The following is a 22,980-nucleotide window of genomic DNA, read 5'->3' as shown; positions in this document are numbered from 1 at the left end:
GCAGAGTTATGTAACCAGCTGATCTCCAGCACGTGCTGCGCACACTTCTTTTTAATCTAATGCTGAATCAGTTTCTGAGCTGTAATCCTGCTGAACCCAGAACTGCTCAGGTCACACTCGCTCCCTTCTCACAGTTTGAAAACACACTTATTTCACTTCTGAAGAGCTGACGTCACATTGGACAAACATCGGAGATACTGTACTGTAATAATATATATTCTAAATAGTTCAAAGCTAATTCTTGTTTCTTATGTAGTAATAATGTACAAAAGTTGGAAGGGCCCCTAAACAAATTTTAGTCAGGGCCCCTGGTGGTGTGGGGCCGGCTCTGGTGTGATGTTTTTTTCAGTTTGAATCTGATTTAATTTACTGAAGGAAGGATGATTTATGAAACGTGTGTGTTTGTTTGTGTGTTTTTGAGTGTGTGTTTCCTCAAATACCTGTGTCAACCCTCTGAGGTGTGTAAATACTGCATCCAACATATTTTCAAAATAAAATCCATCAGTCCTGCACACAGTAAATAAAATGAAGCTGAAATATCTTTGATACCAACTCTGCCACCTTGTAGTGATGATGTCATTTACATTCAGAGTCTGTGCAGGAGTGACCGTGGAGCCGAGGTATCGAGCTCCCGCCCACACACACTCTCAACCAATCAGGAGTCAGTCTCAGCTGTCAATCATGACGTCTCATCCTGTTTTTATATCATCAAATAACTAATTCAAACCAAACTGATCAGAAACACTTGAACAAACATCAGAGAGATAAGAACGACCTGAAATGACAGAAACCATCTTTGACATTTACCTACTTTGGTCCATGTCCCATCTGCTAACATGGAGGAGGGTTGTGATCTACACTGCAGACAGACACCAGGGGGCGATGCAGATGATTTGGCTTCAGTTGAGGAAATTATATCTTTATTTACAGTGAAAAGCAGGTTAACATGGATTATAAATAAATGATTAATTAAATCATGAACTCCACTAAACAATAAATCTTTTTTTCTAATGTAAATGTAACACGTGAAGGTCATCGACCTTTATTTTGAAGGCAGGATTGCGGTACTTCCGGTATGCCTGCAGCTAGCTCCGGTAAGCTTCGCGGAGTCTCTCCGGTATAAACGCGGTGTGTCCGGTACTGCGACCCCTCAGGCCCCGGGAACAACTAGTGGACTGTCCGGTGTCAATCAATCACAACCCGAGCGAGTCCGCCCGGTGCTAACGGAACTTTTTACGCCAGAAAACTACGCAGATAGCGGACCGAAGGACCGGACGGGCTTCCTGCTACAGTAACCGAGTTCACGGTCACCCCCCCCGCTGTGGTCCGGTCCAGCGGACGCTCCTCCCCGCTCCTCCCCGCGGGTCACCGGGAGGGGAACACCATGGAGTTTCGGTGGAGCCTCCCCCAGTGCCGGGACATGGTGAGGTAACGCGAGCCGCGCCCACAGAGCCTCGTCCCGGCAGAGACCTGTTGCGGCTTCCCGGTGACGCAGAGACGATGAGCGGAGCCGCCGCGACCTTCCTGCTGCTGCTGCTCAGCGGCCGAGCTGCCCTCACGGTCTGCCGGTCCCTGAACGCACCGCGGGACGGTACCGACGGGCTGACCGCGACAGTCACAGGTACGTTACCGGATACCGGGATAATTACTGTGCTGCAAAAGTATTTTTACTCAACTACTTTACTCAGGTTGAAATAAAAACTCGTGTGTAGACAGACATAGATACAAATATTTCTTTATTGATCCCTGGAGGGAAATTAAAATGTCATATTATATATATTGAATCATATATACACAATAAAATACGAGGTAAAAATACACATACAAGAAAAGAAAATACACAAGTGCAGTGGAAGTCCAGCAAACTTAAGATACGACAGAATTAGAGATGAAATAAATAAGGTGGAAAGGAAGTCGTGATACTTGTTTTCAAAGAATAATGCTGGTAACATACTGATGAAATTTACATTTTGTGTAAAATAATTATTATATTATAATAATAATGGCACAGCATACTAGTATTATAGTAATTACAGTAATAATAAAGTAGCCATAGTGTAGTAATAAGCCAGATATAGATATAGATAGATAGATGGACTTTATTGATCCCAATTTGGGAAATTGTGTTACAGCAGTATTTCAAGGGCAATTTCCCAAAGAGCAAAGAAAAAGGCTAAATACAAAAGACGACCCGCTGTCTGTCCACTAGGTGGTGGAGAGGGTGCTCGTGGTGGTCCATGATGGATAACAGTTGGTTCAAAGCCCTCCTTTCCACCACCACTTCAAAAGAGTCCGGTTTGCAGCCAATGACGGAGCCAGCCTTCTTAATCGGCTTGTTGAGTCTGTTGGTGTCAGCGGCTCCGATGCTGCTCCCCAGCTGACCACAGCAAAGTACAGTGCACTGGCTACAACAGACTGATGGAAGATTTCCAACATCTTGCTGCACACGTTGAAAGATCTCAGCTTAGGAAATAGAGTCGGCTCATCCCTTTCTTGCAGTGTTGGTTTTCCACCTCAAAATATATGTATTTATAACTAGCATGGAAGAGGTATATATACATAAGATGTTTTTATATGTGATATATAATATCAATATAGTACGGTCTACTGTGGCACTTTGGGTTAGGGTTAGTGCCTTTTTACTTTGTACTTTTTACTGCCTGGTAACAACGGTCCCGATCTTCCATGTTGTGAACCTGTGGACTCAACTATCGGAGTGAATATAAAGATGATCAGAGATCCATTAAGTCCTGTTACTGTTGTAATTTCACTTTATGAAATACTGTTATCACAACACCGGAGCCTGATTCTAACTGAACTGTTGAACTCTGAGCTGTCCTCCTGTAATCAGATTACTCTGCAGGTGGGTTAATGCCGTGTGTGTGTGTGTGTGTGTGTGTGTGTGTGTGTGTGTGTGTGTGTGTGTGTGTGTGTGTGTGTGTGTGTGTGTGTGTGTGTGTGTGTGTGTGTGTGTGTGTGTGTGTGTGTGTGTGTGTGTGTGTAATCTCGTGTTATCCTGCTGCAGTGAATCTGAACAGCGACACAGAAACAAACTCACCTTATTTAATTGATTTGTTATATTTTCCAGACAACATAACAGCGTTATGTCTGAGATGATTCTGTGATTTGTTGATTTAAGACATATGACCTTTGCTCTTTTTCGAGCAGCAACATCGGTGTGCGGTGTCAAGTGACCTCTGAACATTGTTCGATCTCTGTCTACAGCTGCTGTCACAGAGCCTGTGCTTCACATTTTAATCATGTGCCTTTAATTAATTCAATAAAAAATAATAAAACACCTGGAGCCGTCCGTCTGTGCAGCGCACGTCGACGAGTGTTACTATTACTCTGAGTAATCTCGTACCGCTCATGATGTCACAGCGTAAACACAGCGGACAGGAAGATGAAAGAGCTGATGGCTAAGACACCGTTTGTAAACGACCTTGACCTCTCCTCCCTTCCTTCCACTGACATAGAGGAGGAGGGGTTTATGACCTGTACTGCAGCCAGCCACCAGGGAGCGATTGAGACACTTTGGCATCATTTTTTGGAGCTGTTATGTCGTCCATCTTTATTTATGTGTGTGGTCTGTGTCCCCAGGTGTGGACAGACGGTGGCGCCCCGTGCTGGAGAAGACCCGTCCCTTTGTACTGGTGGACGGACAGAGACGGAGCCTCGCTGAAGCGTTACAGGTCAGAGAACAAAAACATTACTTACTGTTACTGATGTTCCCCTACAACTTAACTAGTATATAACTGGTTAATCAATAATTACTTAACTCAAACTTTTATTTTACAGAATAAACAATGACTACATTGTTTATATATATATATATATATGTATATGTTTAGGGTTAGTATATGTATATGTTTATTTTCTTAATACCAGTTCTAAATATTTGCTTGAATTTGTGTTTTATTTTTAATTGTAGTTATTTATAATAAAGATAATGTTCAACTGGAAAATATCAAACCTCAGTTACATTTCTTTGTTTTAAGAGGTTGATTACAACATCTTAGGAATCATTCACAGTTTTTCTATATATATATCCTACATCCTCTGCATATATAGGAAGACAATACCACCCCCCAAAGGAGGGTGATTTATATATATACATATATATATATATGTATATATATACATTACATATTAAAGATATATTACCCACCCGGTGGAGCCTTCCTTGCTCGGGGGTGGAAGGACACATTTGTCGGCTGCACTCGCGCCACTGTGACGCAATCGGTCTACAAATACAGTTTCTGTTCATCCATACTAAAACACAACCTAAACAAAAATGAGACCACCAGCGTATACAAAAATCTCTGATTTAAAAGCTGGGAAATTTTGCCAGGTGTAACCATAGCAACAGTGATGCGTTTTAAAAACTAAAACATAGGTGAGAGATTAGGGCAGACAGAACGTAATGTCGTCTGGAGGAGGAAGAAGAATTCATCTCTTCGTATTCTGTCGACACCCTCGTTCATTAACGGACAGTTTCCTCCTGCTTCAGTCCGACAGGAGGGAAGTTGGAGCGCTGACAGTTTTCTCCAGGAGGGAACTTCCTGCTGAAACCCTGAGATCTGACCACAGGATGAAGAGGGGGAGGGTTATTAGGGGACGGACCCTTCCTGTGCAGTTGACAGAAGCTCTGAGATCATTTCCTGCAAAAATCCTCATGACTCTGAGAGGAAACGAGTAGGTAGAAAGAATAAAGTAAAGGGGCAGTCCACCTAAAGGAAGAAGGAGAAGAAGAGGGAAATGGAGTTCCTCACATTTAAACCAGATGAACGTTCAGACTCGCGTTCCCTCGCTGAGGTAAACGCCCGATCTCGCCACATTAATTCAAAGTGAAAAAAAGTCGTTCTCAGACAGACTGCCCTGCCCACAACTCTACATCTGGTCGGCAGCTCTGAGCCCCGCCCACTGTTTCTGCTGCTCTGCCGTCATCTGGAGATAGGGCGAGAGACATGACCTCACCAGAGAGAGAGAGAGAGAGAGAGAGAGAGAGAGAGAGAGAGAGAGAGAGAGAGAGAGAGAGAGAGAGAGAGAGAGAGAGAGAGGGGGGAGAGAGAGAGAGAGAGAGAGAGAGAGAGAGATGAAAACAAAGAGGAGTGAAAAAGAGGGGATCTGTTTTGTTTTGATGCTTCTGATTGGTGAGTCAGTGGCGTGGACACTGTTGGACTGGACGGTTGGTAGTTTGAGTCCTGACGTCATTGACCAGTTGATGATCAGTTTTCATCTAAAGCATGCCAAAGGCCAAAGGTTATTTCCGGTTTGGTTGAACGTGCGTTTGATGTTTCGTTGCCATGCTAGGTGTTTAGGTCACATGATATCAATAAAACCATCGTCATGACAACTTCATCAGCTGGAGAAGATCACAGAGATACTGATCCTGAGGGGGGCGCTCTCATGCTGGTGTGCTGGTTGCTGATTGGACAGCTCAGGTAGACTGTTGAATAGTCTCCACCCGGCTGAACACCCCCTTCCTCCCCCTGTCCTGCTGCACAATGATGAGGGTGGAGAAAACAAATACACCTCAGAGGAGAATTGTGGAAAAACGTTCTTTAAACATGATGACTAGGTGCTCCGCCCTCTGATGATCTCGTCAATATTGTGGAAAATCTGCTGGTCAATGGTCAACTCATCAGTGAAGAAAGTGTGCAGGAGCCCTTTGATGTCTTATGCTGAAATACTTATTGAAGCTTGGCCAAGGAGGAAATCAGAATTCATCAATACAACAACTGTGCATGATGTCCTCTCGTATTCTCAAGTCTGCTTTCCTGCAGTCACACTTACGCAGTCTCATATCTGTGGTGTCTAGGGAGTGAAGCCTTTGACCTTCGCCAAGCTCTCGCACTTCCCCATACACGAGCTGCACTATGCCCCAGAGAGAGGACAGGAGACAGTCTCTGAAAACTCCATCACACACGCATGCACAGCGACTTCCTGCCGATCTGAGAGGAGAAAGCGAGGAGGTGTCAAACAGGAAGTGACTCATTAACAGGCAGGAAACCACACTGATTGGTTAACGGATGTCTACAGACACGCCCACTAAAACATTATAAAAACAATGGTAATAAAATGTATGTTTTGATTTATAGTTACTTTTTTATATGATTCTGTAAACTGTTTATCTTTGCAACGCACTGAACGTCCAACACCTTGTGTGTCTCTTGACGTTCATCACCGTCTCTGTTTGTCTCTGGACGTTCATCACCGTCTCTGTTTGTCTCTGGACGTTCTTCACCATCTCTGTTTGTCTCTTGACGTTCATCACCGTCTCTGTTTGTCTCTGGACGTTCTTCACCGTCTCTGTTTGTCTCTGGACGTTCTTCACCATCTCTGTTTGTCTCTGGACGTTCTTCACCATCTCTGTTTGTCTCTTGGCGTTCATCACCGTCTCTGTTTGTCTCTGGACGTTCTTCACCGTCTCTGTTTGTCTCTGGACGTTCTTCACCTTCTCTGTTTGTCTCTGGACGTTCTTCACCATCTCTGTTTGTCTCTGGACGTTCTTCACCGTCTCTGTTTGTCTCTGGACGTTCTTCACCATCTCTGTTTGTCTCTTGACGTTCATCACCGTCTCTGTTTGTCTCTGGACGTTCTTCACCTTCTCTGTTTGTCTCTGGACGTTCTTCACCGTCTCTGTTTGTCTCTGGACGTTCATCACCGTCTCTGTTTGTCTCTGGACGTTCTTCACCATCTCTGTTTGTCTCTTGACGTTCATCACCGTCTCTGTTTGTCTCTGGACGTTCTTCACCGTCTCTGTTTGTCTCTGGACGTTCTTCACCTTCTCTGTTTGTCTCTGGACGTTCTTCACCGTCTGTTTGTCTCTGGACGTTCTTCACCTTCTCTGTTTGTCTCTTGACGTTCTTCACCGTCTCTGTTTGTCTCTGGACGTTCTCCACCATCTCTGTTTGTCTCTGGACGTTCTTCAGCTTCTCTGTTTGTCTCTTGACATTCTTCACCATCTCTGTTTGTCTCTGGACTTCTTCACCATCTCTGTTTGTCTCTGGACTTCTTCACCATCTCTGTTTGTCTCTGGACGTTCATCACCGTCTCTGTTTGTCTCTGGACGTTCTCCACCATCTCTGTTTGTCTCTGGACGTTCTTCAGCTTCTCTGTTTGTCTCTGGACTTCTTCACCATCTCTGTTTGTCTTTTGACGTTCTTCAGCTTCTCTGTTTGTCTCTTGACATTCTTCACCATCTCTGTTTGTCTCTGGACTTCTTCACCATCTCTGTTTGTCTCTGGACGTTCATCACCGTCTCTGTTTGTCTCTGGACGTTCTCCACCATCTCTGTTTGTCTCTGGACGTTCTTCACCTTCTCTGTTTGTCTCTCGACGTTCTTAACCGTCTTTGTATGTGTCCGGATGTTCTCCACCAACTGTGATTGTCTCTTGACGCTCTTCACCATCTCTGTTTGTCTCTGGACGCTCTTCACCGTTCTCCTCTTGTGTTTCAGGACGGTCACCCCAACAGGCTGCAGTGTGGACTGGAGGTGGGAGGACAACTCTTCCTGTTGGACCTGGAGAAGAACCAGTGAGTCTGAAAATGCCGAGGTCTTTTTCTTCTGTACAGTCTGAAAACCATCAGTCCCTTCCATTTAATCAATCTGCACCAAATCACAAACTGTCATAAATATGAGTCTGATTGTTTTCATCATCAATTAATCTCTGAGAAATCAGTGAAAATGTTAAAGAAAATAGATCCTGGATCCAGATCCACACCAACATTTAGTGAGTTCTCTCTTCACTCATGTTCTGATTTGAAATTTGCTCTCTAGTTGTCGTGTTTTTGTGAAAAACCTCTGTGTTGAAGTTAATAAATATCTGAGATTTGTGTCTTTGCAGCGACCTGCTGCCTAAACCACCCAACGTCTTCTACTACCTGCCCAATGGAACCGGTGTGTCTGTGACAGCTGACCCTGTGGTGAGTCAGTGAAGGCACCACCTTCTGTCTTGTGTGTGTGTGTGTGTGTGTCTGTGGTGTTTTCCAGCTGTGTGACACATGTCATGTCGTCCACAGACTCACTGTTATTACCACGGCAGTGTCAGAGGATTCCCTCAGTCCAGAGTGGCTCTGAGCACCTGCTCCGGACTCAGGTCAGTCACTGTTATTCATCAAGTGTTGATGTCGGAATCAGTCAGACATGTTGGCTGAGCTGACACCTTATGATCACAAACTGCAGCTACATTAACTGCATCGGACTCCAATTTGTTTTTTCCCGGATTAAGACAGAAAAATGCGTCCCGAGCCGAACTAACACACAATATCAGCTTTTCCTTTGTGTCTGGCTGGATTCCTGGTTTCTGTTGGACACACGAGTGTTCATCACAGCAGCTGTGAGCACATGAAACGCTTGCGTCCTTGTGCACGAATGGGTTTGAGAACGCAGCTTTGCCACTGTAGTGTTGAGGATGAATGTCAGAACCAGTTCAGTGAGTCAAAAACATCTTTTAACACCAGAGAAAAACATTTTCTTCTCCAACAACAATGAAAGAAAATAAATCTCTTTCAATCTGATTTGTCCTGGATTTAATGAGTTTCACCTCTTTGTGTTTCTTGGCCGTTCTCAGCACAAAATGTGAGTGACGACATGAGCGTTTCTCTGCAGGTTAAACTGATCTGGATAAATGTGTGCGACCTCTGACCTCTGCAGCAGGATTAGTGGGGTTTACCCAACAGCTCACGTGAAGAGACCTGGTCCAGTTTTGGGTTTTCAGGGTCGAGCTCCAGAGACTCAGAGACACAAACCACTGTGTTCTGGATTTAAAAAAAGAAGAAAAACTATTTTATCACATCTAAAGCTGCTCACACTCTGAACATCTTAGAAATGTTGTTGTTGAACTCAAACTGAACGAGTAAAAAAACATAACCCACCATTTATGTTCTCACACTGTTCGTACCCATCGGCTCCTCTGGACCCATCTGGTTATTGTCACAGGAGAAGTGGACGTTTATTTTCTTTCATTATGTCAATAGAAACGTTTGTTCACCATGAGTAGACGTTTCTCTCTGTTTGTGATATGAGGAGAATATAAAGATGATCAACTACTGTAAATAAAGATGGACGACATTTCTCCACTTCCTCCAGAAATGAAACAAAAATATCTCAGATACAAACGCTGCCATCTTACGCTGGTCGTGATTGTGGAGCTGGACACATCACATTGCTCCTGTCCACTGCATGACAGACGACGCATGACAAAGCTGAAATTCCGTCTGACTTTAAAACGAGTCACCTCAGGAATTGCAGAGTTCTCTCTCTCTTTAGTTTGAACAGTTTTATCAGCTGTGCAGCAGCTAAACTGTTTACTGTCCCTGTAGGAGGTGGAAACATGTTTTATAACGATTCATTATTTTATAGATTCAACAGGTGCGTTCGAATTGTTCATTTTTCTTAGGAACCTTCCTAACTGAGAGAAATTACCTGAAGTATTTCAGGGCCTGTTTGAATTCTCTAAATGTTGAGGAAAGGAGCTTCAATGCTTCCTAACTTGTCTCCTTTAGCATAGGAAACATCAGACCATCATTTTTGAAAGGAAAGGAAAAATGCCTTCCCACAATTCTTTGCAGCAGCAACATTTAAAGTGACACAACCTCTTTTTCACCTGGACACACCCACGTAAATATAAAAAAAAGGCAATAGTGCTTAGAAAAGGAGCTGATTTAGACTTTACGAACACACACAACGACAGTTGAATCAGAGGCAGATGACATTTTAAATGTTTGTCTGCATCAGTAGCTGATTGGCTGCAGACTAGTTGTGATGTCATGAACCTGCAGGTACAGTCCAGGTGTTAAACTCAGATGAAGGTGAAAACAAACAGTGAAGTCAGGTGTTTCTGATGTGATGTATATTTTATATCACGTCTCAGCCATGAGCAGAATATTTCAGATGACTTACAAACATATGTTGGTACCTGAACACATCACCTGATACCTCCTGCAGAGGCGTCATCGCTATCAACTCCACGCTGAGCTTCGAGCTGCAGCCCCAGGAGGACGACCACCATCACCCCCACCAGCAGGGGGAGGAGGAGGGGGGAGGAGGGGAGAGTGGAGGAGATGGCAGTGAAGGAAGTGGAGGTGGAGAAGGAGGTGAAGAAGGAGTCCATCTATTGTTCTCCACTAGTCCTCTGGAGGGCGATGTTGCTGGAGGCTGCGTGGTGTCACACACTGCTTTACCCCCGATCCACAGCTTCACTCACACACACAGGGTGAGATAGACACCCCAAAATAATAAAAAAATGAGACTGCATTTCACTGAGAAACAGCCAATCACAGAGCTTCACGTGCTGTTGCTGAAGCTTGTTCTATCTTCTTTCCTCTGTCTGCAGAAAAAGAGAGACATCTTGTCAGAGACCAAATACATCGAGCTTGTGCTGGTGGCTGATCACCAGGAGGTCAGTTTGGGTGGGAGTGTGTGTGTGGGTCTGTGTGTGGATGTGTGTGTGATTGTTCAAACTTACTGAACTTTAGGAAACACAAAGACATAATGACAGAGAGAGAAGATGAAAATCTATATGACTAAAATTACAAAATGAGCTTCCTGAAAACATCAGCAAACACGTTACACCTTAACGTTGAACCCATGCACTTCTGAGGGCAGCGTGTCAGTGTGACGTCATGTAGCTTCAGTTAAGAGATGAATATATGACACGTCAGAGGAAAGTTATCTGAAGGTTTTCTGTAAACAAATCTGATTGGTTTCCTCTGAATTAATCAGAGTAAAAATAAAAAATGAAAATAAGAAAATCTGTTTACCTGCAGTAACATCTTTTCAACACTAAGTGGCAGCAGTGATGGTAGATCACTGTGTTTAAACTGATGCGTCACATGATTGTCTCATCTGCTCCTCTCAGTTCATGAATTATCAGAAGAACAACAACACCATCATCTACCGCATGCTGGACGTGGCCAACCAGGTGGACTGGGTAAGACCTCTGATCTTTGACCTCTGACCTGCTCGTCACTGAACCAGAGGAAACCAGACGCTCTCTCTTCTCCTTCAGTTCTACCGTCCTCTGAACGTGCGGGTGGCTTTGACCGGTCTGGAGATCTGGAGCGACCGAGACAAGATCCAGGTGGAGAAGAGTCCTACGGACACACTCAACAACTTCCTGGAGTGGAGAACCAGAGAGCTGCTGCCACGCCTTCGCCATGACAACGCCCAGCTCGTCATGTATGACAGGAACAGTTACCAAAATATAAGCGTCAGTCCTGTCGTAATCATCACTAGTAACGTTTCGTTTTATTGTGCAGGGGAGGGTCATTTGACGGCACCACAGTGGGGATGGCGTCCCAGTCGTCCATGTGCTCCAGAGACAGGTCTGGTGGGGTTAACGTGGTGAGTTTCAGCTGTTCACCATGGCGACAGGTAACCGACTGATCCTGCACCTCAGAGTCCGATTACATACAAAAACTTTTCTCTGAATCTGTCTCAGGATCACCTGGTCAGCGTGTTGGGCGTGGCCTCCACTGTGGCGCATGAGCTTGGTCACAATTTGGGGATGAGCCACGACACGGCCGAACGCCGCTGCTCCTGCCAGAATGAGCCGCGTCTAGGAGGATGCATCATGGAGCCGTCGACTGGGTCAGCACCAGATATTTTAACTGGGGTCAGTGTGGGTTTGGCGAGCGGCCGTTTCCCGCTCTCTGAACTTGTCATTGCGTTGTCAACCCGTCAGGTTCATGCCAGGTCAGCAGTTCAGCAGCTGCAGCGCCGCAGATCTGTCCGTCAGTCTGCTGCACGGAGGAGGGATGTGTCTGTTCAACGTGCCGCAGCCCGACCTCCTGCTGGGAGGACCTCGCTGTGGAAACCTGTACTTGGAGCGAGGAGAGGAGTGTGACTGTGGCCTGCTGGAGGTACCTGTCTGTCTGCCTCACCTGTCTGTCTGACTCACTTGTCTGTCTGCTCACCTGTCTGTCTGCTCACCTGTCTGTCTGCTCACCTGTCTGTCTGACTCACCTGTCTGTCTGCTCACCTGTCTGCCTGACTCACCTGTCTGCCTGCTCACCTGTCTGCCTGCCCTGCTCACCTGTCTGTCTGACTCACCTGTCTGTCTGCTCACCTGTCTGCCTGCTCACCTGTCTGTCTGCTCACCTGTCTGTCTGACTCACTTGTCTGTCTGCTCACCTGTCTGTCTGCTCACCTGTCTGTCTGCTCACCTGTCTGTCTGACTCACTTGTCTGTCTGACTCACTTGTCTCTCTGACTCACCTGTCTGTGTGCCTCACCTGTCTGTCTGCCTCACCTGTCTGTCTGCCTCACCTGTCTGCCTGCTCACCGGTCTGTTTGACTCACCTGTCTGTCTGACTCACCTGTCTCTCTGACTCACCTGTCTGCCTGCTCACCTGGCTGTCTGACTCACCTGTCTGCCTGCTCACCTGTCTGTTTGACTCACCTGTCTGTCTGACTCACCTGTCTGCCTGCTCACCTGTCTGTCTGACTCACCTGTCTGCCTGCTCACCTGTCTGCCTGCTCACCTGTCTGCCTGACTCACCTGTCTGCCTGCTCACCTGTCTGCCTGTCTGCCTCTCACCTGTCTGTCTGACTACCTGCTTCTGCCACCTGTCGCCTCCGTCTCTGTTCACCTGTCTTTCTGCTTACCTGTCTGCCTGCCTCACCTGTCTGTCTGACTTCTCCCTGTTGATGCTATGCTCTGATTGGTCAGGAGTGTGATGACCCCTGCTGTAACGCCTCCACGTGTCAGCTGCTTCCTGGAGCTCAGTGTTCTTCTGACGGAATCTGTTGTCACAACTGTAAAGTAAGATTCGACCACTCGCTCACAGACGCCATCTTTGTCGCTCACATCAGTACATGACTCTTAGCCCCTCCCTCCTAAGCTGCGGGCAGCGGGCTCGGTGTGTCGCGAGCCGATTGGAGAATGTGACCTCCCTGAGTTCTGCACCGGCTCCTCCCCCCACTGTCCACCCAATGTCTTCCTGCAGAACGGAGAGCTCTGCGAGGACGGCGCCTCCTACTGCTACGGAGGAGTATGTGCCAGCATGAACACCCAGTGTCAGACGCTGTGGGGACCCAGTAAGAAACTGGTTTACTTCTTAAGACAAAACCAGTTTATAGTGTCCTAACCCCTAACCCTAACCCTGTTCAAAACCAGTCTGTACCAAAATCTGTTCACAGTTTAAACTAGTTTATACTGATCCCAAATTGGTTTATAGATGTTTACAGTGATCCAGTTTGTTTACAGTGATGTTAAACCAGTTTAAACTGGTCCAGTTAGTTTACAGTGATGTTAAACTAGTTTATACTGGTTCAGTTAGTTTACAGTGATGTTAAACCAGGTTTTGTTGTGTGTCCGTCCTCAGACGCCACCAGTGCTCCGGCCGTCTGCTTCTCATCTGTCAATAAACAAGGAAACAAACATGGGAACTGTGGTCAGCTGAACAACAGATCCTACGTCCCCTGTGGAAACTCGTGAGTGCACACAGTACACACTGTAAACACACAAAGTTTTCAGAGTACTCAGAGAGTTCTGCAGTAACACACCCCCTCATGTTCAGTGACGTTCACTGCGGACGGATTCAGTGTCAGGGCGGGAGAGAGCGACCCCTGCTGGGCACCAACGCAGAGATCCTCACCACCACTGTCCGCTTCAACGTCAGTGACCTCATCTGCAGAGGAACCTTCTTCCACCTGGGAGACGACGTGTCCGACCCCGCCACTGTGGCCCAGGGCACCGCCTGCGGACTCGGAAAGGTCAGCCAGTGCCCCCAACAGGTCTGGATGAGATAAGGCAGCAGGAAATAAAAAAGAGGGGTTCAGGTTTCACGAAGATTAAAACATTTTTCTCGGTAACGTAAAACAAAAACATCTATTTTTGTCACATTCTCTAACATCACGTGATGTGAAATGAATGATAATTTAAATTAGAGGAAAAGTAAGAGTCAGCAGAGATACACACAGTCACAATTATATTTTAATATAAAAAAATGTCATCTCAGACATTTAAATGTTTGTATTGTTTTTTTTCTTTCAGGCCTGTTTGAACCAAAAGTGTCAGGACGTGTCCGTGTTCGGCGTTGACGACTGTCGCAGGAAATGTAACGGTCATGGGGTGAGTGAGGGACGACTCGACAGATTTGACACTTCACTCACCTGACGAACCTGTAAAAAGAATGTGGGTCAGTGTAACCTGCTGCATGTGTGTGTTTCAGGTGTGTAACAGTAATAATAACTGTCACTGTGATGTGGGCTGGGCTCCACCTGACTGCAGGCACTCCGGTCATGGCGGCAGCGTGGACAGCGGCCCGGCCTCAGCTGCAGCAGGTTAAAATACAGACCTTTAAAACTGACAACCATGTTATCCCTGACTCAGTTAACCCCGCCCCTTTGTGTATTTGTGTGTGTTCAGAGTCGGACCCGGTCAGAGTCGCCCTGCTCGTTGTCTTCCTCTTCATCCTGCCAGTGCTCCTCCTCTTCCTCGCTCTTCGCTTCCCTCGTGTGCGTCGGAGTCTTCTCTGTGTTGGACCAAACAGCCCGTTTCGCAAAGCTCGACAACACAACCGGTAATACACACCAGTTTGTGTGTGTGTGTGTTAGAGGGAGGGAGAGAACATATTATTATTGTTATTGTGAATGTATTTCTAAATAAAATGATGAATAAAATAAATTATTAAAGGGCTAGTTCACTGAGAAATGAAAATTCACTCATCATCTACTCATCACTATGATGGAGGGGGGTGAAGTGTTTGAGTCCACAAAACACCTCTGGAGTTTCAGGGGTAAACAGTGTTGCAGCAGAATCCAATACGACTGAAGTAACTCGTGACCAAAGCTTCAGAAGTAAAAATAACATGTCTCCATATCTGCTCCTTTGGTGTCAAGTGTCCACAAGTCCCGACTTTCATATTCAACTAGAAACGAGGTCATTTACACCAAGTTTTTAGCCTAAATGTCCGGAGGTGGATATCAGAGGTAATTCAGACTAAAAACATGGTGTACATGTTATTATCACATAAAGATTGTGTTTATATTTACTTGATAATCTGTCTTTATTCATTATTTTTTAAATGTCTAATAAAATCCATCTAGTTATAAAATAACAACTTTATTCTTGAGAAAAGAGACTTGCTTGATAACTCGTCTCCAAACTTGTCTTCAGTCTGATTCTGGTGTTTTCTTACCCACAATGCAGTGTTACTCACAGTGAGATGTGGGACTTGGAGTTTGACCATATCCACATCTCCAGGTACTTGTGTACGTGTCGGGTCCTGGTCTGTGGTCGACCCTGTCTTTAATGTCACCTCACTGACGCCCCTTCAGACCCCATCACACCACTTCAGGACTTAAAGCTGCACTGATCCACGTCTCACTGAGTTTTTTTCTCCTGGTTTAAAGTGATGATACAGTTTCTTTCTGGACCGAAACAGCAGAGAGCATTCTGGTTTATAAAGTCCGAATATTTAACAGTTTTCAGGTGCAGCTTTAAGTGTTTGTTGGACAGGATGGCTTAGTTTGTATTTATTTACCCCCCCTACAGCTCTGTGATCCTTCAGAATTTGTAAACCCTCGTCCTAAACCAGTCGACTAAAATTAAACTGTAACAACAGTAGGTTCATCTCAGGTCTCACGCCAGCCTCTGGGCGAAGCTATAAATAATTTCCAGACTGTTATTGTTCTCCAGAACTCAGACGATGGAGCGAGTGGACGACGGCGATCAGGTCCAACCGCTGAGATACCACCTGAACCCACAGGCCGACATCCCAATGACGCCGCCCCACAAAGAGGTAACCAAAGCAACCTCACAAACGCTAACCCAGTCCCTGGATGAAGGAAGAACACATTGTGTGTGTGTGTGTGTGTGTGTGTGTGTGTGTGTGTGTGTGTGTGTGTGTGTGTGTGTGTGTGTGTGTGTGTGTGTGTGTGTGTGTGTGTGTGTGTGTGTGTGTGTGTGTGTGTGTGTGTGTGTGTGTGTGTCCACAAAACACTTCTGGAGTTTCAGGGGTAAACAGCATTGCAGCCAAATCCAACACAACTGAAGTAACTGGTGACGGATTCTTCAAATGTAAAAAAACATAACATGCCTCCATTCTGCTCCTGTGGTGTCATCAAGTGTCTGGAAGCCCCGACATTTATATTCAACTAGAAACGAGATCAGTTACACCAAGTTTTTAGCCTAAAAGTCCGCTGTTATCCTCCTGCCTGTAGTTCATGTTTGTGCGCGCACACACTGCACAAGCTCGCACCTCTTTGCTCTCGCCCAAGGGTCACGTGATGACATCAGCGATACACAGCTGTAACTGCAGCTATGCTACCGGAACTAGCGATGCTACCGCGCACCCCGTGCGTACCCTTGTGTGACAGCTGGTGTGCGTGCAAACGTGAACATGGCTCTGAGGAGGATTACACAGACATTAAGGCTGAAAACTTGGGGTAAATGACGCCGTTTCTAGTTGAATATGAATGTCGGGGCTTCCGGACACTTGATGACACCACAGGAGCAGAATGGAGGCATGTTGTGTTTTTTTTCTGTAGTTTTTTTACATTTGAAGAATCCGTCACCAGTTACTTCAGTTGTGTTGGATTTGGCTGCAATGCTGTTTACCCCTGAAACTCCAGAAGTGTTTTGTGGACTCAAGAAGTGGAGATGTTTTTTTCTTCCTGCTTATAATAACACACCTGCTTGTTTGACCTTTGATATCTGCTCTGCATGTTTCATGCGTCACGTGTCACTCTGCTTCCTGTTTTCTCTCCAATCAGGTTCATGACAGACCTGCTCCTCCCACTAAGCCACTCCCCCCTGACCCCACCCTAAACTCCCTGCCGCAGGTAACCTCACCTGAACTCCCCTGCATGTGTGTTAACGTCAGCGTGTTAGCATGTTGCTCTTGCTAACGGGTCAGAGTGTGTGAGCAGTTTGTGTTGTTGTCGTCATCTGAATCAGGAACAGTGTGAACAACGTGTTTTACAGAAAGAAAAATATTTTTAGGACGTTTCAGTCAAGTAAAAACACAGGAAAGATTAGAGGATATTAATCAATTCATCACAATCAATTATCATCATTAATAAACGAAAACCATAGAATAATTTACTTGATACGACGCAAATGCGTTCAACTGTCTGAACTGTTCATGATGGAGACAAACTGTAATGTGTCTGATTGGTGCGATTCTCTGGTTCGAGGCGAACGAACGGCAGCTTGTTGGTCGACAGGAGTTAAAATGATCCGGCGCTCCACTCGTGTTGGTCGGAGGTCGAGACAACTCTTCTTCTTCGACTGTTTAAACAGCAACCTGCAAATTTACCCTTTACACAGTTGATTGTATAAAAGAATGAGTAGCTTCTTTATTATAGTCCTTGAAACTGAGGGGAAAGTAACGCACACACACACTGACTGCTGCTCTCTCTCTCAGACTCAGCTACAGTTACATCTGTAAACTTAGTAAATGAATGTAGAACTAGAAGAGATGGTGTTAAAGATAGAGACAGAGAGGAGCAGTAAATTACTGACAGAGCCGCTAAATACTGTAAAATATAACTTTTCATGGTACAAAGTTGTATGTAAGGACTGATCACAGTCAGTGGACCTGGTGGAGTTGTGTACGGTTCCCTGGTGTCTGCCCCAGACTTGGTGGCCTGTGGCCGGGCTGTGTCCTCTCCCTCTGGCTGTGGAGCTGTCCATGGTGTCTGTAACCAGGTGGAATTTTTTCAATTAAACCATGTTGTTGGAATGGAAATAATGATTTTCATTTATTTCAGTGTCTGTATAGACCACTGACTGTATGAGGTCTATAGCAGTGAAACCGAAGCAGAAAGACTTTAACACTTTATACTTTGAATACTTTTATACATTTGTTTATTCATCGCAAATCATATCGTCATCACAACATTCAACGTTATCGCATGTTTTCCTAATATCATGCAGCCCTAGTGTGTCATGTGTCTAATATGACGCCTCGTTTTGAAACCCGACGTTCTCACTAAACGTTCAACACAGGTGAAAAACTAAGGTTTATGAAAAAAAACAGCCTTGATATTAGAAAGTGGAGGCCTTCACCGACACGTGCTTTCATTTGGGGCTTGTCCCGTTTGCTTGTCAGCGGCTTGTCCCGTTTGCTTGTTTGAAATGCTGCAGACGGAAACGACGTGAAGTTTTTCATGTTTGTGTGTTTGGGTTTTTTCTCCTTTATTCTACTGCTTCATTAAATCCTGTGATTCAGACGTTTTGTTTCATTCATCGTTTTCCCCTCTGACCTTTGAACATTATTCAACTCGTCGTCTTTCTGTCGCTTCACTTTTCTCTTTCCTCCTTCTCACTAACCTGCAGCAGCTGGTGGGTCGACCAGCTCCACCCAACAAGCCACTCCCCCCTGACCCCGTCACACCTGGACAGGTAGACCCCCCATCCCACCTGCTGGCTCTTAGCGTGTAGCTGCCATGTGTGTAGTGTGTAGAAAGATCATGTTAACGTGTAGCTCTGACTGAAGTAATCACTGTGATTACTGGGACCTGGTGGCGAGATGTGGTTTGAGACGTGAGGCGTTCGGGAACATCAGGAATATTTCTGAAACGTCGGAGATCTTTTTTATATCAAAACTAGATGTTTTAAGTTTTCACCTCAGACTGAAAGCAATAATCAGTGATGAAAATAAACGATAAGGAAAATAATTAATCGTAGAGTCTGGGGTAAACTACACCCTTCCTTCAAATGTTTCACATTAAAAGTTCATGAGGGTTTTAATTTGAAAGATTTTGAAATAGTTGGAGGAAGTGCGAGTCTAGAAGAACTTTGATTCTCACGTTTAAACGTTGGGGGATGAATTACCCAAAAAATGAAAATTTTCAATATTTGAGAAAACTAAATTTATATTTCAATTATTTGTCATTAAGGTCGAAAGATTTTCAGAATAAAGTGAAAATATTTTGAGAATAAAGGACGAGGAACAATCCCATATTTGAGAAAAAAGTTTTCAGTAACTTCATTCATGAAATTTTCTGACTTTATTCTGTCGCAGCGAAAGTCTTTCGACCTTTAAAATCTTTTTTGTGCTCCGCCTTCTCACCCACTGACTGCTGGAATAAACTTTTACTGCCTTCGCCGATCTGACAGAGAATCATCTGACCAACAATTTTTTCTGGACATGATCTGGCTAAAAATGAAAAGAAGCCTTAACCGAAGTCACCGGTTCTACCTGGGTTCCCTTGCTGTGATTGGCTGAGCTGGATCATGTTTTTATTTTTCGAAGGCGCCAGAGAACGTACGATGCATTAGCTGTTCATGACGTCGGTGAAATAAACGATCAATAAATAAGCTCGGTAGTTTCACATTTTAACGTTGAAGTTACAAAAAGATCAAAATCATTTTCTCTTTCCTGATGATGTCAATTTTCTCTCTTCAGGTTCCTCTTCCACTCAAACCTATCGTGCCAAAGAAGCCCCGCCCTCTGGCGCCACCATCCCATCCCCACCTTCCCCCTCTCCCACCTCAACCCGCTGCCTGCACCTCCAACACCAAACTCCGACCGCACAGCACCGTCGCACCTACAGGGTTTTCCAAAAGGTTCGACTCTTTGATATTTAATTTTATTTGTGAGATGTAGGGTTGGGGTGATGTCGGGTTAGGTGATGTCGGTTCTAACAGAAAAATTTACAAATTACAATAGAACAAAGAAAAAAAATTAAGGTGAAGCGTAAAACTGAGACATTCATGTTTGTTTCTGTGCAGACGACCTCCTGCTCCTCCCAGCCGACCCACCATCCCTCAGAAAGTCGAGTCCTCGTCGCCGCTTTGAGCTCGATGGTTGCGTCTCCTCCGGACCTGAGGATGACAAAGACAATGATGATGAAGACTTTTCCATCATCATCATTGGATTTCTCATTTAAATCCTTCATGAACTCACAGAAACTGTCTGTACATGTTAGTGCCTTGCTCAACACCACCTCAGCAGTGGACACTCAGGAATCAATCTTGCGACCTTTGACCCACAGTGGGTGTGTCAAAAGTGTCCTGGTGTCAGAAAACAGCGTCCCCTGGAGGCTCAGGGGGTTGATTGCCTTGCTTGAGGACCCAGGAATCAAACCTGTGAGTAAAGACTGATTTACAGAGTAGTTCCCAAACTGTGGTGCAGCGCCCTCTGCAGGACCCCAAGGAGGTTCCTGTGAAAATGACAGATATTTTTTTTAAACAAAAAACGTTTTTAGTTAAATAACAAAAAGTAGAGGATTTTATTTGTTAGTGCAACAAACACGACATTGTTCGTCTTCTTCTACTAAACCTTCATCAAACTGATGTTTAAACATTGGGGGATGAATTAAAACTAAAAAGCTGAGACTGAGAAAAATCTTTAAATTTTCATTATTTGAGAAACGAAAAATTCCGAGAAAAAAGTTCAAATTATTTGTCAGTTAAGTTGAAATATTTTCAGAATAAAGGACAAGGAACAAACGAATATTTGAGTAAAAAGTTTTCAGTAACTAGTACAATTTTAGACTTTATTGATAGAATCTAACAACCTGACAATATGTCAAAACTGTCTTTTTGAAATGTTTTAACTTTTTGATAAAATATTTCTCTTGTTTTATATTTCAATTATATTTAGACTTTTTTTAAAGGGGACATAGCATGCAAATTCCACTTTGTTAGTGCTTCTACACGTTAATGTGGGTATGCGTTTGGTTATAGTTCCTCTAAGTCAGAAACGTCATGCTTGAGCGACTCGATTGAGCTTCCTGGGTTTTGTGTCGTAACAATACACTGGAAGTCTCCCTACATGGCCTTGGGTTAGGGTCTCCGCTTGTTGTTGTACCCGTTGAATGTCGGGGTTCGGGGGTAAATGATGGTCTTCATAGCCCCCCCCCCCACCTCTCTTTCTCTCTGTCTGTCTGCTTGTGTGCTTGTAGTGGGGGGGCAGAGGGGGACATTTAATTATGTGATTGGGAAAATTAAAACTCCAGGACAACAGAAGGGGAATACAAAGTATGGGATGCATATTTGATAATTTATATCATATAAAATATGTAATTTATATCATTTAAAATCATGGGGGGAGAGGGGGGAGGGGGGAGCTGGCTCATTAGCATTTAAAGGAACAGGCACTCAAAACAGGTCACTCTGTGGAGGGCTGTTTTATACAGGGTAAAAAGGAGCTGTTTGAAATGATCCTTGTGGTATTTTGACCAAAGTATGTTACAGACATTTCATTAAGACCCCAAGGAACCATATCAACTTGTGGTCAAATGGGCATGCTATGTCCCCTTTAAACTCTTGGCCATGATGCTCCGTCGCAGCGAAAGTCTTTCGACCTTTAATATCTTTTTTGTGCTCTGCCTTCTCACCCACTGACGGCTGGAATCAACTTTTACTGCCTTCGCCGATCTGACAGAGAATCATCTGACCAACAATGTTTTCTGGACGTGATCTGGCTCAAAATGAACTGAAGCCTTAACCGAAGTCACCGGTTCTACCTGGGTTCCCTTGCTCTGATTGGCTGAGCTGGATCATGTTTTTATTTTTCTATCCTGCAAGAGAACGTACGCTGCATCAGCTGTTCGTGACGTCATGCCAAAGATGAGCTAGATGAGTAAAGTGTGGATGTAAAACTATTATTTTGAAAAAGGATGTGTGGAATTTTACTTCCTTCAAACTGTTTGTGACTTGAAACCAACACAAACTGATTTTGTTCTATAAAACAATGTTTTCAGTGTAGCTTCCGTCAGAATCGATGACTCATCAGTTTGTCTTCATGCTCATGTTCCAGTTTCACTCTCTACATGTCAAACATTACGTCCTAATGTTATGTAAATATATATTATATATTTTTATTTACACTTTATTTAGTTTTATACACAAACCGTTTGAAATTAAAAGAAGAAATTCGAACATCGACATGTTATAAAATCAAAAAGCTGCAGAATGATCGATAAACTTAAGTTTAATTTCAATTTATTTCTGTTCAACTTCAGTTTAACTTCAGTTTGACTTCAGTTAAGTTTAACTTGAGTTAAGCTTGAGTTAACACACAGACACACAGCAACATGTACATTGTAGAATTTATCAAACCGCTGCAGGACCGAATGTTTTCACCCAACGATCCTTAAATCATTCAGATTGATCGATTGATTTATCAGCTGGTGTTCTTGCTCAATAAAAACAGTTTCTACATCATCTCTGCTGCTTTCTTGTTTTTTTCAGGTAACTGATGTATAGATGTACTTTATTGATCCCAAATTGGGAAATGATTGTGTTACAGCAGCATGTCAAGGGCATTGCAAATAGAGCGAAGAAGCAATAAAACAGATACAAAGAATTTAAATAGCTCAAAATAGAATGCAATAAACATAAAAAGTACTACAAACTATACATACTCCCTAAGTAAATGATACACAATAAAGTACAAGAATACACAGTACTAAAATATAATGGAACCAAGAATAAGCCTATAAACATGAGACTTAATACAAGAGATGACGAACAAGTGACAAATGGTGGTAGGAATATGACTAAAATATGAATCTAATATATCCTCTGCAGCTCCTTTGTGATTTCAGGTCTCGCGCCGGGCAGTAGAACAGGTTTACTCAACGCAGTCAGCTGGTCGGGGGAGTAAACAATGCTCTCGCTCCTCTGCATGGCTCGCTGTAACAAAGAGTGTGGAAGGTAGCAGAACAATTAGGAAAAAAGTTGCAAAACAACACGTGGCCATTTCCACAAAGTCAATATAGGACAGTGACAGAAAGAGACACACAAACAAAAGAATAAAGTGACTAATAAGAGTGTTAGTGTGTATGTTAGTCTGACACGCCCCCTAACAAAGCGAGGTAGAGTGAGAGGCCGAAATTTCTTACAGCGCTGGAAGCTGTTGACCAATCGCAACAGAGAAGACCAGCTGACCAATCAGAGCAGTGTGGGCTTCATTCAGAGGGGGGTCTTAAAGATACACGAGCTAAAACCAAGTGTTTGAGACAGAGGCTAAAAGAGGAGCTGCAGCAATGGACAGTCTGAGTGAGGTGTTTTCT

General features: G+C 44.3%; 1 protein-coding gene across 24 annotated transcripts; it reads left to right on the top strand.

Annotated features, from left to right (window-relative positions):
- The first annotated feature begins 1,061 nt into the window (after positions 1-1,061).
- Positions 1,062-22,129, top strand: adam15 (ADAM metallopeptidase domain 15). Of its 24 annotated transcripts, XM_035164121.1 has the most exons (25): positions 1,063-1,621; positions 3,601-3,692; positions 7,463-7,539; positions 7,851-7,929; positions 8,026-8,102; positions 9,953-10,220; positions 10,341-10,406; positions 10,866-10,937; positions 11,016-11,185; positions 11,266-11,350; positions 11,448-11,596; positions 11,691-11,868; positions 12,677-12,769; positions 12,849-13,044; positions 13,332-13,440; positions 13,527-13,722; positions 14,003-14,080; positions 14,181-14,292; positions 14,378-14,531; positions 15,161-15,214; positions 15,650-15,752; positions 16,726-16,794; positions 18,293-18,358; positions 19,365-19,525; positions 19,691-19,907. In XM_035164121.1, exons 1-25 carry the CDS (start codon positions 1,501-1,503, stop codon positions 19,755-19,757), a joined length of 2,892 nt encoding a protein of 963 aa, XP_035020012.1. In that variant the 5' UTR covers positions 1,063-1,500; the 3' UTR covers positions 19,758-19,907. The 24 variants fall into 24 exon arrangements, 15 of the variants coding, with proteins under 15 accessions (XP_035020024.1, XP_035020012.1, XP_035020016.1 ...); XM_035164125.1 differs by lacking the exon at positions 15,161-15,214; XM_035164122.1 differs by lacking the exon at positions 15,161-15,214 and having other exon boundaries at positions 15,632-15,752.
- Positions 22,130-22,980: the final 851 nt, after the last annotated feature.

The sequence above is a fragment of the Hippoglossus stenolepis genome, chromosome 8, assembly GCF_022539355.2.
Source record: "Hippoglossus stenolepis isolate QCI-W04-F060 chromosome 8, HSTE1.2, whole genome shotgun sequence".
NCBI classification, from domain to species: domain Eukaryota; kingdom Metazoa; phylum Chordata; class Actinopteri; order Pleuronectiformes; family Pleuronectidae; genus Hippoglossus; species Hippoglossus stenolepis.
The sequence above is the reverse complement of the archived record's forward strand: the minus strand, read 5'-3'. Positions and strand labels throughout refer to the sequence as shown.